Source organism: Herpailurus yagouaroundi, unplaced genomic scaffold, assembly GCF_014898765.1.
Source record: "Herpailurus yagouaroundi ecotype Mexico unplaced genomic scaffold, PumYag 141, whole genome shotgun sequence".
Classification (NCBI taxonomy): Eukaryota; Metazoa; Chordata; class Mammalia; order Carnivora; family Felidae; genus Herpailurus; species Herpailurus yagouaroundi.
The window spans coordinates 44,853,198-44,871,698 of NW_024412396.1; the positions used below are offsets into that span (position 1 = coordinate 44,853,198).

General features: G+C 47.8%; 1 protein-coding gene across 1 annotated transcript in view; it reads left to right on the forward strand.

Annotated features, from left to right (window-relative positions):
* The window catches only part of SMOC1 (SPARC related modular calcium binding 1), a 90,144-nt gene that overhangs the window by 37,080 nt on the left and 34,563 nt on the right, over positions 1-18,501 (forward strand). The window contains exons 5-7 of the mRNA XM_040478429.1: positions 1,731-1,778; positions 16,280-16,336; positions 18,328-18,408. Of these exons, the coding sequence (XP_040334363.1) occupies positions 1,731-1,778; positions 16,280-16,336; positions 18,328-18,408 (186 nt within the window). The remainder of the gene's footprint in view (positions 1-1,730; positions 1,779-16,279; positions 16,337-18,327; positions 18,409-18,501) is intronic.

Here is an 18,501-nt window from a genome sequence, read left to right on the forward strand (position 1 = left end):
TGTCATGGGCACACGAGAGGAGAGTGGCCCCCCCCCCCCCCCCGCCCCCGACAAATGTAATGTAGAGTAACGGAAAACTTTCATGACAGTGGCCCTCAATTCTGGCTGTCATCGGCAGTGCCTGGGGAATTAAAGAGCCCAGGTGTCGAGGCTCCTCCCCGTATAGTCTGATCCAGTAGGTCTGGAATGAGACCTGGAGTCCACATGTTCGCAAAGCTTCTCAGGTGGTTTTGGTGACTAGACAAGCTAGGGAATCATTGCTTTCTAGTGACCCATTACATAAGCCCATAGCATAATTAAGTTCCTTTCTATTTCAAACTCTATAAGCATAGAGACATTTTGCTCTCAGGTCAGCCTCGTGGGATTGTGCATTTTGGATTTATATAAGCTCCACACTTTCCACTTCCATTCAGATAGTAGGGGACTTGGGAGTCACTCCCTTAATTCACTATGTGGCTCAGTCCTCATTCAAGAAAGCCTGTCCAGCCACAAGCTGCTTCATATTTCTTTGTATCTCTGTGTATAAGGTTTTATTTATTTACTTATTTTTAATTTTTAAGTGCAAGCAAATTATACAACATTTTTCTAAAACCTATGGGAAACTCCAAGGGTTAGCAGTCCTGCCATCCTAACATTTTTCTGTTTTCGTAAAACGTATTCATTTTGCTACTGGCCCTGCTATATAAAGGGAGCGGTAAGAAAGGGCAGTGAGCATCTACATTAGGAAACCAAGATTTGCAGGCCAAAATGGAAAGTTTACTTTATTTGTGGTTTACATGGAAACTGGAAACCTTAATTGGGGTTGGTGTGGGGCAGGGCAGGAATGAGCCCTCCTTGCAAATGACCTGGAAAGTTTCATTTAAAGCAAACAAATGCACCAGAAACAGGCCATGCAGGGGAATATAATTGAATTCTCACAAAACTAGTATATGGAGAAGGGGTATGATATGGAGTGAGGAAATAGGGATTCTTTGTTTCTCCTGGTGGTGGGACCTCTCTGCATATGCCCTTATGTGGGTGAGCTGCCCCTGCCCTGCGTGTTGTGGGTTCCATGAGGAAGACAGGTGCCATAGGGTCAGGACCGCGGGATGGGTGCACGTGGCATCCTAGCACATGCAGGGCGAAGCGTTCGGCCAAACACACACACACACCACCCCCTCCTCGAGGAATAGGCCGCGTCTAGAAAATTGTTTCCATGCCTCAGACTATTTTGGCCCATTCAGTACAATTGGGCCAACAATTTTCTACTTAATGCAGATGGAAAATCACCGATTTCCTGCCCTAACCAGCAAGGGATGTGAATCATTGCATTTGCAGTAAGAGGGGTTTCTTTTCAGTTGGCCCTACTGAGTGGACATGGCTCAGAACATGGAGGTGGTGGGAACTGGGGGAGATGGGGAGCGAAGGTGAGGGGCAGTTATCGGAACGTTACTCACCAGGGAGTTATGTAGATGTGGAGTTTTATAAAAAATCTGGTCACGGCTGTTGCCTGGAAATCATGGTTCACCTCACTGGTACTGTGATATCAGTGACATTGATGTTAAACAAACCCCACTTGACATGTATGTATGTACTAGCTTTGTATATAATGTCCCTAGACGTGTATACAATGTATGTATATACATAACCAACCACACGCTCATAACAGGAGGCTTTGCCAGCTCTTTGAAAGAAACCAACAACCACAATGCATTCTGAATGTCTATGTTTTTGTTTCCCTTTCGCCCAAGGTTCAGTCACCGACAAGCCCTTGAGCCAGGGTAACTCAGGAAGGAAAGGTGAGTAGAGTTTTATGCTCTATCCAAATGTTTGCTTCTAAAGCCAGTCCAAGGAGAGTTCTAGACAAGATGGAAGGAGCCTGGGTGTAAGCTAAAAGTCCCCCACAGAAAACCTCCATTCTTATTCTGGGCTTCCTCCTAGAAGCACCGGAGGTAAGTAAGGCTCGTACCGTGGTGGGGACCAAGCTCGCAGACGTTCTGAGGGATGGGAGTGAGTACGGCATACAGAGCTGGCAGGGCCCCCGAGAATCTTGGTTCCTGGGAAGTTCAGTCCATCAGCTACCACATAGCCGGCATTACGCCAAAAAAGACGATGAAGGCAGGCATGTCCAAGTCTGCCCTGACCCTCTTGCTTTGGAAAGTCGGTTGAACATTTTTTCCCTTCCCCGACTCTCCTTAATAATTCATTGTTCCAGCCCATCTGGATTTTCTTCGCTAAGACTAGCCTGGCTGCACGGGCTTGCCACCTGGGCAGCCGTTGTCTTGGGATTCCCAATCATCCTGTCTTTAAACTTGTGTCTTGTTAAGTCCAGCAAGACAGTGAAGCCTGCATGTGCACATCCGCGTCACCCTGTTGGCCTATGGTTTTTGTGATGCACGCAGTACGCTTTCCCCAGAACAACATCAAATAGAAAAATGTAAAACACCACGACAAGTCAAGAGAGACGCCATGAAAGAGAGGATAAAACTTTATAGTTTAGTGCCCTTAATGGCACGGTGTTCCCGCCTTTTGAACAAAGGGCCTTGCATATTCATTTTGCACTGGGCCCTACAAATTATGTGGCTAACCTCAATTAAGGCATTTGTCTGAGTGCTATTTAGTGGAGCCGCCGACATGAGGAACAGGTCCCTGGGATATGCGGACCATAATTTCCAGCGTGGAGGACACTAAGCTCCACCACCGCTTACCTTCAGGACCACACACACACACACACACACACACACACAACTTGTAGCTGCATGCAGAACAAGTATCAATTTCATTGTGTGCACAGGCACTCTAGAACCTCCATTTCAGGCTCTTGGGTAAAATCCAGATGGGGGATGATTGCATCCGAATCTGGGCCTCGGGAATTTCATGTTTGTAAATGCCCACGTGGAGAGCCGGGCCTACAGAGGATCAGTGTGAGGTTCCCCGGGCTTGTCCTGCATGTGCTGTCACGAGGAGACTGAGGCAAGACCCTGGCCCCCCGCCCCGAATCCTTATTCCATGGGGGTGGGAAGAAGAGGCAAGGTCACCCTGCCCGATTGCGGGAAACGAGAATCTGGAGAGCCTGCTGCCCTCTAGTGCAGGTGCTCCGAGAAGTCACAGAAGTGGAGCATAGTGATACCACTAGAAAACGTGGACTAATGGGCCTTCCCACAAGCAGGAATGAGTAAGTGGGTAAAAAGAAGGGAGCAAATGCCTTTCTAGGTCTCTCCCAGGACAGGGAGAGGTAGCCGTGTGTGTGGGTGGTTCCCTTTTGGGTGGGAAAGTGGGAGAAGGGCGTGAATCATTCTTCCTGCAAAGACCTGAACTCCTCAACCCTGTGAATGGCACGTGCCCGTCTATAGTTTGCTGGAGTTGGAAAGGGGAGCTGCCTTTAATTTTGCTTGTTGCAGCTAAAGACTTCAGGAACATCGCCTCTATCCTGAGGCATGAGGTCGTGGTAGTAGAAAAAACGCTTGGCAATCGTGCAAAACATACCACCCAGATTTTCCCCACCAGAGAGAACTGAGGGCATGAGGCTGCATGAAGCCCCCACACTGAGAAAGGCAGACGATGGGATTTTAGTTCTTAAACCGCACAGAGAAGTACTTTCCAGGTTGATGTGGCTTTGCACCCAATGGGCAACAAAAGAAACAGACCTGTGGTCATTGTGGCCTCCTGGTGATCCGGCTGGAAGAGGGCAGGGGACCCTGATTCCTCCGGGGATGGTGCAAGGAATAGGGGTAGAGTCTGACGCCTCCTCTCAGAGACAAGTTGCTCAGTTTCCAGCATTTTGTTCCCCTACTCCAGATGGGTTCCTGCCTCCCAGATGGCTCTGCGGAGGCTTCCTCTGTGGTGCAGAAGCCCAGTGGGGGACGCTAGGACTCGCTCGTCTCTGGAGACTTGACTTTTGCCCATAGCCTCTCCTTCCTTCTACTTTGGAGGACCTACATAGGTGCTAACCCTCTCCTCTTTGTCTGTTGTAGGCCGTGCAGAGAAAAGCAGGCTCAGGCCACCTGTAGGAAGGGCCACCTGAAGCCACACCTGTCCAGGAAGCTGGGGTTTGAAGGGGGACAGGGTGCGAGAGGGCATTTGTAATATCCTGTGTCGGCCGCTGAGGTCCCTCTCTCGGCTGCCACTTAAGAATGGAATGTGCTCCGAAGGGCAGCAGGTGGGAAGACACAAAGGCCCCTTGTCTGAGCTGGTGCCCACACGTGGGGTCTCCTAGACGGCATCTCCCGGGAGCTGGAGCTCACAGCCCTGAGACCTGCTGCAGAGATGCGAGGCCTGGGCCCTTGTGCAGAGTGAGGGGTACAAGCCAGGCCCCGGGTCTGGGTGTGAGAGTGGTAGGGGGTGGCAGCGGGGAGCGGGGGTTGAGGGGAGAGGCGCAGGCCCAACCTTTCCTCTCCCGCCCTCTTGCCTTTTGGAGCCCGCTCTGCCGACAGGGCTCGGAGGGATCGGTTCCCTCTGCCTGGAAGGAATGAAAAGGTGTATTGTGCGAAGAAGGAAGGTCTGGTTGCCAGCCAGGAATTAGTCCTGCGGAGGAGAGGAGGAGAAGGCCGAGAAGAGGAGGCTGGGGGAGGAGGCTCAGAGAGATAACAGGAGGTAGGGAGGAGGGAGAGAGGCCGGGCGGTAGCGGGTCACAGGCGGCTGGCCCAGACAGGAGGCCTGGGTTGCGGCTCCTGGGTCCACAGGTGTGAGGCCCGAGGGGAGAAGTGGGGGAAGGAGGGAGGGAGGCGCTGTTATCTTACCCAGATGCACGTGCTCTGGGAGGGGAGGAGGGTCAGAACTTCAGACTATTTACTTAATCCCTTGGAATGTCCTTTCCTCGCTCTGTTCTTTGGGCCCCTTGTGTTTCACGGACCCCTTTATGGGCACATGTGTGGTAATTAACACGTGCAGTGTAGGTCCTGGGCCATGTGTTTGAGTTTCAAATATCCATTGATCTGGGGCACTCCCATCTTGGCTCCCCTCCCCTTCTTCTCCTTTGGTCCTTGCCCTTGAAGAGTGATGCGGTGGGGGGGGGGGGGGGCGGGGGGGAGCGGGGGGGGCACACGTGCCTCCACATGTGTGTTATTGGTGCTTCAGAGGACTATCAGAAGAGAGGAAGAAGGCCGCCCTTGAGCTCTGACAATCTGCTGCTAAAACAGTTGGAGGCCGCAGAAGCTGAGGTAGAGATAAATTTTTGGTTTCAACCGAAGCAGGTCGAAGGACAGCTGGGCAGAGGCTGGGAGGCAAAATGCGTTTAGAGATCATGAATTTACCCAGAGCAGATTTTCCCGGCCAACCAAGGCTTGCAGATTTTCCCGAGGTGCCTCTTTCTGGGGTCTTGATGCTAATGAAAGTGGACGATTTGGGGAGCTTCCAAGATTGCTGAATACGGAGTCAGGGACTGGTCCTGGGCTTGATTGCTTGTGAGGTGCAGGAGGGGAGTTCTCAGCCTCTAGGGGGTGAGGGCCGGAGAGCATTTGTAAAATTCTTTCTGCCAGTTCTCTGGGAGCTTTCTTCTGTGCACCCAGGACCACGGAGATCCCGGGCTGGTGCTTCTGTGCACAGTGAGTGAAAGTTGAGGGCTGTCAGGAGTTTTCTGCAGTTTGAGTATTTCCTACTTGTAAGAGGTCTAGGATTTAGCTGTTTAAGGAAAGTGAGAGAAAAATGAAAACATTAGCAGGCTCTGCCTACATTTTCTGCACAGACTTCTGTACTTGTCAAGCCAGTGTTGGAGAGGGGCAGTACTCCCAAAACCCAACCCACCTTTAATTTGTGGAGACTTGTTATCCCCCCTGAGCTGCCCCATACTGTGTGCTCTCAGTAAACAGTGAGTCACAGTTATTTGTCGTGGGTCCCTCTCTGCATCTCAGTGTTTAGAATCTTTCACGGAGCCTGGTCTACAGGTTGGTGCTGGCTCAGAGGACCTATCACTGAGGTGGTGGATGAAGCAGAGCTCTCATTCAGGGCTGAGGGATGTGCTTAGGGCAGAGTCTGGCAGTCCCCAGACAAAGGGGACTGTGTGGCCTCCAGCCTCGGCCCTCCTGTGGTCGGCACACCTAAAGGAGGTTCACCTCGCCGCCCTGAGCCTAGCTGAGGTGTGCGAGGCTGGCTGTCTCAGAACATTCCACAAGTGGAACATCGTTCCTGCTCAGATGACTTTAACCTCTTCCCAGCTACCTCTCTTTTCTCTTCCCCCAGCACTTAAGGAGAGGCTGGGTCAGTAGTCGACCTGTCGGCATTGTCATCAGATGGCAAAAGTCTGACTACCCACCGTCTGGGGCTGGATTTGATTGGAGACGGGCAGCTGCTGACCTCTAGGGGTCGGGCCTCTGCTCACATCAGATTTCCCCAGGGAGAAGCATTCTCTCTGATACGGTGCCTGCTGAAACAGAACTGTGCCTCGGCAGCTCCAGGCCTGCGAGAGGCAGTGTTTTGCTCTCTGCATGTGTGTTGGCCGCTGTTTGCTGGTGTCCCGAGCCGCCCTGACCAAGCCTGGCACCTCCGTGTACCGGCTTTGTGGGGTTCGGTTGCAGAGGGGTGTGCCTGGGTGTGTTTGAGTGCTCATGTGTGTGCTGTATCTCTTTCCTGCCCTACCCCCCAGTTGGCTCATGGCACTCAATCCCGGCCCTCCGTCTCAGTCCCTATTCTGGGGTCTCTGAAAGAAAGCTATGTGTGGAGGCTGCTAAACAAAGAGTTTGAATCCCTGCCATATCCCCACTTCTGAGGACCGGAGAGGAAATGGGGTTTAGGCATCTGGAAAAGCCTCCTAGTCATAGATCCTTATGAGTCCCTGGTGTTACTAGTAACCTTCGGGGTATCTACTTGGCTTCTTATTCTTTTATTCAGCAGATATTTATTGAGAGCCTCCTAAGTGTCAGGCTCGTTGCAGTCACTGAGGACCCAGTGACAAGTAACATGATGAGAGTCCTGGCCTTACCCTGTGGAACCATTCTAATGGTTCTTAGCCTCTTCTTACAGAGGTTATCTTCAGATGGAGGTAAAGCCTCCCAGGGAGCACAGACGTCTAGATGCTGGGAAGCTGTCACCTGGGCAGGGAGGCAAAGCAGGTGACCCCTTCAAGCAGCCCTGGTTGGTAGTTCCCATGGCCAGAGCCTCTCAGGAAAGGCCCTCGGAGGAGGCTGCCTGGGATGAGCATGGCCCACTCACAAGTCCTTGATCCCTCTGCCTGGTGCCTTTGTGGGACCCCCCGGAGTGCAGGTGAAGGCTCAGAAATTGTCAGGCCATCGAGACTACACTGTCCCTTGACTGAGTGAGTTCAGTTCCAGGCGTGGCCCAGCAACCTGGATAGAGGCAGGGATTTCAGCCAGTGGGTGCAAAGGCCTCAGGACCACGTCTGAACCACTTATCGCCAGCTCTGAGCGCCATGGAGCTCCCAGGGGAGGGGCGGCTCTCAGGTCCTCCTCTCCCAATTTTGTGACTGCTGAAAGAAAACTGAGATTCAAAAGCAGCTTGTTGTAAAGTTTCTACGGAAAGGCAACGGAGCTAGAAGAGGTAAAACAATCTTGAAACGAAAAATTACGTGGGAGGGACCATTCTATCTGATTTTTTTTAAACAAAGAGATCTTTAGTGCTTTACTCCCCCATGTCCCGTTATGAATTTCCAACTCATACTTCCCTGTGTTCTTCTGAACAAATGCTCTGACCTCTCCCCTTTTAGATATGTTTGTTTCATTTCCTATTTTAAAAATGACTTTTTTTTTTTTTGAGCGCTTTTAGGTTCGCGGCAAAATTAAGAGGAAAGTGCACAGATTTCCCATATAGCCCCTGTCCCGATAAAGGCACAGCCTCCCCCATTATCAACATCTGCACCAGAGTGGCACATTTGTTACAATTAGTGAATCTTCACTGACACATCATTATCACCCAAAGTCCATAGTTTACATTAGGGGTCACTCTTGGTGTTTTACTTTCTATGGGAATGGACAAATGTTTAATGACATATATCCACCGTTATAGTATCAGAGTTGCTTCACTCTTCTAAAAATCCTCTGTGCTCTGCCTGTATATGCCTTTTCACCCCCACTCCCCACCCCTGGCAACCCCTGATCTTTTTACTGTCTCCATAATTTTGCCTTTTTCAGAATGTCACAAAGTTGACGTCCTAGTACTCTGATGAAGACTTTTACTGCTGTAGTAATCAGGACAGTGTGGCCTTGGCCAAGGGACAGACACAGAGATGAATGGAACAGAGCAAAGAACCCAGGCCTGCACTTCTGTGGCCAACTGACATGACTAAGGTGTACAAGTAGTTCCAAGGTAGAAGGCACCACAGTGACTGGACATCCATAGGCAAAAACAGAAAACCCCAAACCTCACAACTTATACAAAAATTAATTCAAAATGGACCTCGGACCGAAATGTAAAATGTAAAAACTCTTAAAACTTTTAGAAGAAATCACAGCTAGGTGAACCTAGAGCTTTTGTGTCTTAGAACAACTAACACATGATCTAAGAAATTGACAGATTGGACCTAATTGGGGTTAAGAACTCGCTCTGAAAGATCTTGTTAAGAGAACAAAAAAAAAAAAGTACAGACTGGGAGGAAATACTTACAAACCACATATATGACATAGGACTTCTATTTAGGACATGTAAAGAACTCTCAGAAACTCAACAAAATACACGAATAGACATTTCACCAGAGCATCTATGCAGGGGCAAATAAACACACAAAAAAGATGCTCAACATCATTAACCAAAAAGAAATGCAAAGTAAGATCATGATACGGTATCACTGTGCACCTGTTAGAAGAGCTAAAATAAAAAATAGTGACAGTACCAAAGGCTGTGGTGAGACTGGGTCCTTCATTCATTATTGGTAAGAATGCAAAATGATACAGCCACTCTGGAAACTACTTTGGAAGTTTCTTTACAAAGTAAAGAGCTAAACATCCATTTACCATATAGTCTGGCAAATGCACTCCTGAGCATTTATTCCAGAGAAAAGAGAACTTGCGTGTACACAAAAACCTGTGCGGGGGCGATCACGGCAGCTTTACCTGTAGTAATCAAAGAGGGAAACAACGCAGGCATCCTTCAGTGGATGAAACACAGTGGTGTCTGTACGACTCAGCCACAGGAGGAAATACGACTCAGCCATAGGAGGAAATAAACCGTCGGTATGCACAACTATGGCTTGGATGGATCTCAAGGGCATTACGCGAAGTGAGAGAAGCTGATTTCCAAAGGTCATATACTGCATGATTCCATTTAGAGAACCTTCTAGAAAGGACAAAATTATAGAGACAGAGAAAGGATTAGTGGTTGCCAGGAGTGAGAGATGGGGTGCACGAAGGGAAGCGTGATTATAAAGGGATAGTAGAGGGAGGTCTTGGTGGTGATGAACTCGTTCTGTGTTTTATTGATGGTGGTTACACGAATCTGCACATGGATAAAATTGCATAGAATTACACCCCCTCCCCCAGACACACACACATATACACAAATGAGTACGTGTAAAACTGGTGGAGTGTGAATAAGCTCTGTGGATTTCACCAGTATCAATGCCCTGACTCTGATACTGTACAATAATGAGGTTACCTATATAATTTCAGGTTACCTATATATTTATGTTAACTATAAATATGTTACCCTTGGGGAAACTGGGTGAAGCGTACTGTATTATTTCTGCAGTTTCCTGGGAACCCATCATCATTTCAAAATAAAGAGTTAAAAAAATCAGCACAGTTCTCTTTGTGCACCCAGCTCTGAACTGACTTTGCCACTGGTGGCTCCTTCTCCCCGCTCTCCCCACTCCACTCCCTCTTCCTTTTTCTCCTCTTCTTCTTCCATGTCTGGTCTATTTTTTCCACCAGCATCATGTTTTTACTCTTATTCATGGGAATGTGGAGCTTGAGGACTTAGGGAATTGTTTGCAAAAAGACCACTTTAAGCTTGTTTTTACTTCTTTTGGGAGGGAGTGTGCAGGTGGGTAGATGGAATGCAAAACATTGATCTCTTGCTCTGGAAAGGACCTGAAGGGCCCAGATAACCTCTGTTCTCAAAGGTCAGGATTAGGAAAGCTCACAGTACATTTCTGAGCCTTGTGATCATGGGACATGCATCTTAGGAAATGTTGAGGTTGACTAAAATTCCATCCTCCTCCTGGTATGATTTGGGCCAGTGCCTTACAGGACTTTCGCAAACAGGCACTGTTGTCTCCCTGTGATGCCCAGATTACATCATTTCAACTTCTACACAAGGTCTCTGAGTCACACACTGAAGGGGTTGGTGGCTCTGGTGTAAATGTGGTCCCTTCAAAAGCGCGAACCTTCCAGTACTTCCACCAGGCTGAAGTTTATCTCTGTGTCTTTGGAAAAGATGACCAATGGCAGCCTAAAAAGAATTCAAGAGGGAGCATGACCCGTGATGGACATGGTTTGGGCAGAGCCCAAGAATCCAAGGGGGACTTGGGATCACTGAGAGACCTTCCGAATCTCAGGAGGGGGAGTGGTGATTTCTTTTTTCTTCATTCTCCAAGGCTCCTCAGTCTCAGAGACCCCAAGAGATGCCATTAATACAGATTCCTCCTCTGGCCCCTTTGACACATTTGCTTTTGAAGGACCTGGAAGAGAAAGCTCTTTGTATGTGGTCAGAATAAACTCATTGTACACCCAAACAATTAACTCCTCAATGGACTTGCCAGCGCCTTGAAAGGCGCGGCCCTGCTTCCCTGGACCTCTTGGGCTCTATTCAATCCCTTAAGCACACCAATGTTTTTGAGTTTTTGTTTTGTTTTGTTTGTTATTCTGAAAAGTCTTTCGCTGAGAATAGTCAGAGCGGATCAACATTGTCCTCAGCCCGCATTTATCTCCACTTGCCAGCGAGTGTCAATCAGGAATCAAAAAGCCAAACAGAGGAGGCTTTGAACGGTGTCATCGGGGGTCGAAGTGACTTCCAGCTGTCTGTGCGTGGGCCAGGCCTTCTCGCAGGGCAAGGAATCATGCTGTCACACAAACCCACTGTCTGGACAGCCTTGCAGAGCCCGTGTGGGGCTGTAACTCTCTGGGGCCGCACCTCGAGGCCGAGGCATGGCTGGGGGTTGAAGAAATTGCCAGGGCCCTGGGGCTGGGCCATTTCCACTGCTGCTCACTCCTTTGGGGCTTGAGCACATCACTTTCTATCCCCAAGACTCGATCTCTTTTTATCTGCCTCGTGGCTTCCTCTGTGCTGGCCAGTGGTGAGAACAGATGAGGAACACCACCTGCCAAAAACTTGAGTGTTGCAAAATGTGGTACCATTATTGCTGATCTTGACGTTATCCTTGAGATGCTCTGTCAGGTTGGCCTCATTCATTCATTCATTCATTCGTGTAAGCTTGCCTTGTTTTTTTAATTGTTTTATTTTTTTACTTTTTTCGTGTTTCCAAACTTACTTTTTTTTTTTTTTTTTTTTGTTTGGCGGGGAAAAAAAATTTTAATTTTTTATTTTGTTTTTTTTTTTTTTTTCCAGTGTTCTCTCCTCTTCTCCTTGTTCTGGAAGAGTATTGTGGTATTAAAGAGAACTAAAGTCTTACTATTTGAGGTCCAAAAGAACCACCGACAATGAGCATCAGGCATCACATCGTCCTCTGCATATATGTAAACTGAGATTTCAGATACGTTTTTCTTTAAAGTACATGGGAGGGTCTCCACCCAGATTAAGAATCACTGAAATAACAGCACTACCTCCCCTTTTGTTTTAACAGCTTTATTGAAGCATAATTACATGCCATAAAATTTACCCATCATAAACGTCCAGTTCACTGGATTTAGCACAGAGCATTGTGCAGCCGTTACTGGTGAACATTTCCATCGTTCCAAAAAGAAACCTTGTACCCATTTATAGTTATAACCCACTGCCTCCTCCAGTCCTAGGCAACTACACAGCTGCTGTCTATCTCTATGGGCTGATCTTTACTAGGCATTTCATAGAAGTGGAATCATACAATATGTAGTATTTGCACATGGCTTATGGCTTCTTTCATTTAGTATAATGCTTTTGAGGTTTATATTGTCACACGTATTAGTAATTCATTCTTTTTCATTGCTGAGTAATATTCCATCATCTGGCTATATCACCATTCGTTTATGTGTTCGCCAGTCGACAAACATTTGTATTGTTTCCAGTTTGAGGCTATACACATAATGCTGCTATGGATATTGGCATACATGCCTCTGAGTGGACATGGTTTTCTTTCTCTTGGTTGGCTTCTCAAGAGTGGAATGTCTGGTAGAATGATAAGTTTATGTTTAACATTTTAAAGAAATTGCAAAAACAGGAGCACCTGGGTGGCTTAGTCTGTTAAGCGTCTGACTTTGGCTCAGGTCATGATCTCATGGTTCGTGAGTTCGAGCCCTGCGTCGGGCTCTGTGCTAATGGCTCAGAGCCTGGAGCCTGCTTCAGATTCTGTGTCTAATGTTTTTTAAACATTTTTTAAAAAATTAAAAAAAAAAAGAAATTGCCAAACCGTTCTCCAACATGGCTACTCCACAGCAATGAATGAAGGTTTCAGTTTCTCCGCATCCTTGCCAACATTTGGTATTTTCTATTTTTTAAAATTTTAGCTATTCTAGCAGGTTCATAGTAGCACCTCATTGTGGTCTTAATCTGCATTTTCCTGACAACTAGTGACGTTGAGCATCTTTTCATGTATCCATTAGCTGTCCATGCATCTTCTTTGGTGAAATGTCTATTAAAATATTTTGTCCACTTTAAAATTAGGCTGTTCATCTTCTAACTGAGTTGTAAGGTTTACTTTATTTTATTTATTTATTTATTTATTTAAAAAAAAATTTTTTTTTTTAACGTTTATTTATTTTTGGGACAGAGAGAGACAGAGCATGAACGGGGGAGGGGCAGAGAGAGAGGGAGACACAGAATCGGAAACAGGCTCCAGGCTCCGAGCCATCAGCCCAGAGCCCGACGCGGGGCTCGAACTCACGGACCGCGAGATCGTGACCTGGCTGAAGTCGGCCGCTTAACCGACTGCGCCACCCAGGCGCCCCTACTTTATTTTTTTTAATTAAAAACTTTGATAGGATTTTAATTTTGTAAATCCAATTTTAAAAGTAAGTGGTTGGATAAAATGGTTTATTCTCGTGGTATTTATACCTTTAAAGTCCTAAGGCCTTTAAAGTCCTTACTCCTGCACAGTATCCTGAGACTGGGAAGGCAGGCATACTTCATTTTTAGAAGAGGATATCCCTGCCCAGAGAAGAAAAGTGCAGGGTTCAGTTTTCAGTTTATGGGATGTAAAGCCAGAATCTGGAGTGTGACCCCACTAGAGACTGGGGAATTGAGTGGAAGCTTTTCCCTCTTCCCAGGGCCCAGTGTGGGACCTGGTATTGTCCCAAGGCTTGCCAGGAAGCAGCACTGATGTGGACCTTGGACCCAGGCCTTGGACCTATGTTTGGTAGAAGGGTGCGCTTGTTTGCTGGGTTGGAAGCCAGGTGCCCAGGTGCCCGGAGATGATGGTCAGAGGGTCCTGTTGGCTTTGGCTTGGCTTCTCAGCCTTTGGGCAGCTGAGTTTCACAGGTGGCTCTCCTGGCGGCAGGGCACTTTGTCTTTTCTCACTTCATAAAGATTTCCATCTAGGGCCTCCATTGTGGCAGCGCAGCTGTATCTCTTCACCCTTGGTGACCCTACGCTGCAGGAAGATCCACTCCCTGCACGTGGCTTCATGCGATGTGGGCTCTGGGCCTGCATCTGGGTAATCGCGGAGGTCCTTGGGCTGCAGAAGTGCAGAACTTCCCCCGGGAGACTGGAAACACTTCTTCCTCTCCTTGAGCAACAGACCTCTGCTGATTGCTACACCAGATGGGCAGTCCCAGACTCTCATCTGGATGACGGGCGAAATAAGCAGAATGCTTTCTCTTATCCTGCTGCAGAGAGAGTTACAGCTCTTGGAATACGGGAGGATTTTAGTTGAATATGAAAATGCTGCATGAACCGCTTTTCACTTGGGTTCTCACCGTTGTCCTCCTGGGAATGTTTGATTTCTCACTTTCCCTTTGTTGCCCTTAAGACTTCTAAAGTGAAGCCACCCGGTGTGGAGAGGCTGAGCACACCACACTAGGCTATTTAGACTGTGAACTCTGCATCCGGCAGGAGCAACCAAATGTGCATTGCAGCTGCCAAAAGACTTCATTCAGTGGCTCATTGAATTCAATGGAAAGAGGTGTTAATAGAGTCAGGGGAAGTGATGCCATTAAACAAAATGACATTGTGTGGTGCTGCTCTGTGTTTATTCTCCCTCAACGACTTCCAGATCAGACTTCCACAGTTTTGCATCAAAAGATGCCTGTTCAGGACTCCAGTGTGAGGCAAATAAGATGTCCAGCTAGTTAACTCCTCTCCCTCTGCTATATCTCATTCCCTGGAATGATTGTCACATAGTTGGGGATCGCCTTGGCCCCTGTCGGAGTGGGGTCTTGGTGTCAGCACAGGGGAATAATAGCAGGGTCAGGTGTCACACAACTGTCGGATTGCTGGCCTCAGCCTCCAGCCACGATTAGGGTCTCTATAGCTCTCCAGTCTTAAGATCCCAAGCGTGGGTTGTTGGTGCAAGAAAGGGATCAGAACTCTGTGTTCTTCCTCCCTCCTTGATAAGATGCAGGGAAGTCGGCCAAAGGTCTCGGGAGCTCCAAATGGTGGAGGGTTGTTATTATGGGTGATCTGACTGGCGTCGCAGAGGCTATCTGAGAACTTGCGTTCTCCATAGTTAATGAAATAGGTGAAGGGGATTAAGAGGTACCACCTTCTGGTTATGAAACAAATAAGATACGGGGATGTAACGTGCATAGGGAATATAGTCAATAATAGTGTAACAACTTGGTGTGGTGACAGTCACTAGCCTTACTGTAGGCCGTATGCTTGAAACGAATACAATACTGCATGTGAATTATTCTTCTGCTAAAATAAACAAACAAAACCGAAAGCTTAAAAATAAGAGCCATTGGCAAAACAAGCAAGCAAATAGAAATAAATGACTGATTGAATACAATGACAACAAAATAGTCGATGCTTGGAGAATAGAGTGTTCAGTTGTAGAAGATTTCTGGGGGATGGTGTAATCATCACACTGCCTGAGACCCTGGGGTTCTTCTTCCCCCACCCCCACCCAGGGAGAACACAGAGAAATCTCTCATCTTGCATTCTCAATGGGGGCAGAGATACCAAGCAGGTGAAAATGGATTGGGGGCGGCAGGAGGAGAAAGAACTCTTTGCTCTTTTTACATTGAAAGCACAGCTATACATACACCACATGAACAGAAACACAGTGTGCCTGTGTTATTGATAGTTCATTAGGTAGATGATTTAAAAAAAAAAAAAGAGAGAGAGAGAGAGAAGGTCTAGGTGGGCGATAATGAAAAGAAGTTGAGAGACACTGCCCGACACTAAGGTTGGGGATCTTGATGAAAAAAACTCAAGAGTCCTGAAAGGTGGGTAAAGTCTACACTCGCTCCTGACCCACAGAGGGTCTTGCCCCGCAGGGAGCTGCCAATATTGCTGGAATGATGTAGATTAGCGTTTTGTTACTGGGCACCTCCTGCTCCCATCATCTCTGGTACAAATTTCAGAACAAATCCAGGGTGCAGTTTCCCACATCCCCTTCCATTTTGTTTGCCCCCACCTCACTGGGAATTGGAGGGCATGATGTTCCACAGTTAAAAAAATGTTCTAAGGGTTCCTGATTCTCTTCACTTTGGCATCCTGGAGACAGGATGGGCCCTCCTGCCCTTCTCTTCCCTTTTAGGGGAGGCCAGAGAAATAGCCAGGTGTTCAAGAGGGAATAGCACCACGGTCTGGTGTTTTCCTGAAGCTCTTCAACGAGGGCCACTAGGTACTATGCTGGTACCGTTCATAAGAGGGCAGGACGGAACTGGGGACACCAGAATTTTATGCCACCAAGTATGCTAACCTTATCCTAACCTGCCTGGGCAAAACCCAGGGCTGCTGGGGAAGATGCCTGCCCCCCCCCTCAGTTTTCCTGCGGGGAGGACCAGGGCTGACAGAGTCATCATGCTGGTACATGCAGGTTAGTGAGGGAGGACCCTCCAAAGCCATGACAGTTGAGCTCCCTTTTGTCCTTCCCCTGGAATGGTGAACACACAGCTGGGTTTGTCTTACTCTTGGCGTGTCTCTGTGGTTCTTTTTTCCTTCCTGTTCTTGCTTTCTATCTTTCCTTTCTCTTTGGTCTCTTCACTGGGACTTGGCCGGGCCATGTGCAAACCCCAACCATTCAACAGTGCTGGAGAGTAGATAGTATTTACCTCAATAATGGTAGTCTCTTTTCGATTCTTTTTAACCCTCAATTCAGATGACGGGTCTAAGCCGACACCCACGATGGAGACTCAGCCAGTATTCGATGGAGATGGTAAGCTCTTTTATTACTTACGACTCTAATTCTCCCACCCGTGTTTAGATTTGAGGAACATCCTTTCTTTGGATGTTTGTGTAAGCTTTATTATTAGTTTTTTCTTTTTTAATTTCAATTTTTTCCCAGTTTAGTCTGGGTTGTTTTAACCTTTTAAAAAATGCAAATCCTCCCAGGAACTGGTACACTCTCTACTTCTGGAAAGGTCCTCTGTTCTAGCCAGGCTTCCTGCCTGGCTGCTGATGTCCAACAATAACACAGCCTGGATGGACCCTTTGAGCTGCCAAGACCAAGGAGCCATGGCTGAGAAAGACAGGCCAGCACTGTCCCTTCAGTAGATGAACCGACACTTACAAGTTCCTTCTCTGTGCCCAGCGTTGTGCTAGGCCTGTGGGGGACAACGGAGGATTAGATGAGATGAAGCCTTTGCTCTCAAGACAATGGCAACTATCAGAGAACTTTATGTGTTAAATTACACGGTCTCAGTTTTTATTATAATGGACATTTAAGGGAGAAAGAGATCACCATGGTCTGGGAAAAGACTGTGTCAAGAGATGGAACGTGGACTGGATCTTGAAAGGAGATGGGAAGAATCAGGGCATTGTAGTTGGGGTGGTGGGGAGGGGAGCATATGGTGGGGATGGGGTATTGTAGGAAAGTAGGGGGAAAGGGATTGGTTAGTGGACCTGGTTTAGCTAAGTTGGACCGTGAGAGCTGAGTCAAGACATTTGTAAGAGGAGAATTCTAGGGCAAGAGAAATAGTGTGGCTGGTAGCAAGATAGAGGCTGGATGTCCCTGGAGGTATGAGGAATGACAGGTGAGGTGTGGAGTGCAGAAGGCTGGCCTCTCTTTGAGCTTGGGTTGCTCCTGGCCTGCATTCTTCAGGATGCTTTGCTGTGTACTCCAAGTTCCCATGAAGAAGAGCAGGAAGCTTGGCAGAGTGCAATTTCTAGAAAGTCTGACAATGAGGTTTGACTCTGAGTGCAACATGCAGCGACCTCTGAGCAGCTTTCGGCTGAGTGTATCCAGGCCTAAATCACGATACTGGACAGGGAGACAGGAGTAAAAAGAAATTATGCCATTGGTTGGTACTGTGGCTAGGGATGTCTCTAGCACAGGCTCAGCTCTACATAGGATTGAATGTGAGCTGTCCTTTACAACTGGTCATTTAGTGGAACATATGTGTGTTCATGCCTAGAAATTCAGATGTTTCTGTGATCCACAAATCTCCTGGATTATTGGCAGGTCTGGGATCCTGGGGGATCAGGTGGGAGGTGGAGACCGTGTCACCTTGGGAGATCGCCCCAACAATCCCACTGAAGATTTCATGACTCTAAAGTTGATCAGGGTTCTCCTGATTCCCATACCACTTGTCCACTGAGGGACCCAAGCCCTGAAGGCCCTAGAGGTTCCCCCAAGCTCTCTGGATGGAGGGATTCAGCCTCTGTTCAGTGAGAATCCATTAGGAAAGGTATTGATGCACACGTTGGACTCATCACTTTCCTTCCCATGTGGAACAGAGTCTCAGCAAGCTGAAATCTGTTGTGGCTCAGCCGTTTCCTCCAAAATGGTCTCTGTGGTTTGTTTGGCATTCGTTTGTTGATTTATCCCCTTTAAATCTTCTTCCAGGGAAGCAGCTGAGAGAGACTTGGCTGGGCCCATGCTCCTCACCTCCTGGGATAATATTTTTATTCCTGGATGGAGCGGCTCAGCGCCTCTGGACTTAGACCACTCTGCCTCTGAGTATGGGAGGCCCTCGTTGGCTCCTGTGAGCTGGCGGGTAGAGGAGCTTCCTTACTGAGAAGGGAGAGGGCATTGGGACAAAGTGGATGTGGAATGAGGGAGAAAGCTCCAAGCCTTGATGCCCCAGGCTTCAGAAAAAGCTCCTGAAGTCTGGGGGCTGCACTACAAGTTATCTACTCCCTTTGCCCAGACTTTATTTTCTCCCTTCTTCTTCTTCTTCTTCTTCTTTTTTTTTTTTTTTTTTTCAGAAATTACGGCCCCCACTCTATGGATTAAGCACTTGGTAATCAAGGACTCCAAACTGAACAACACCAATGTAAGAAATTCAGGTAAATGATCTGCCTGGGATTGTATACATGCCGATTCGCCTGTGGTTGCCCTGTGGTTACTCCACAACTACCTGTTGTGTGGGCTTGGGCAAG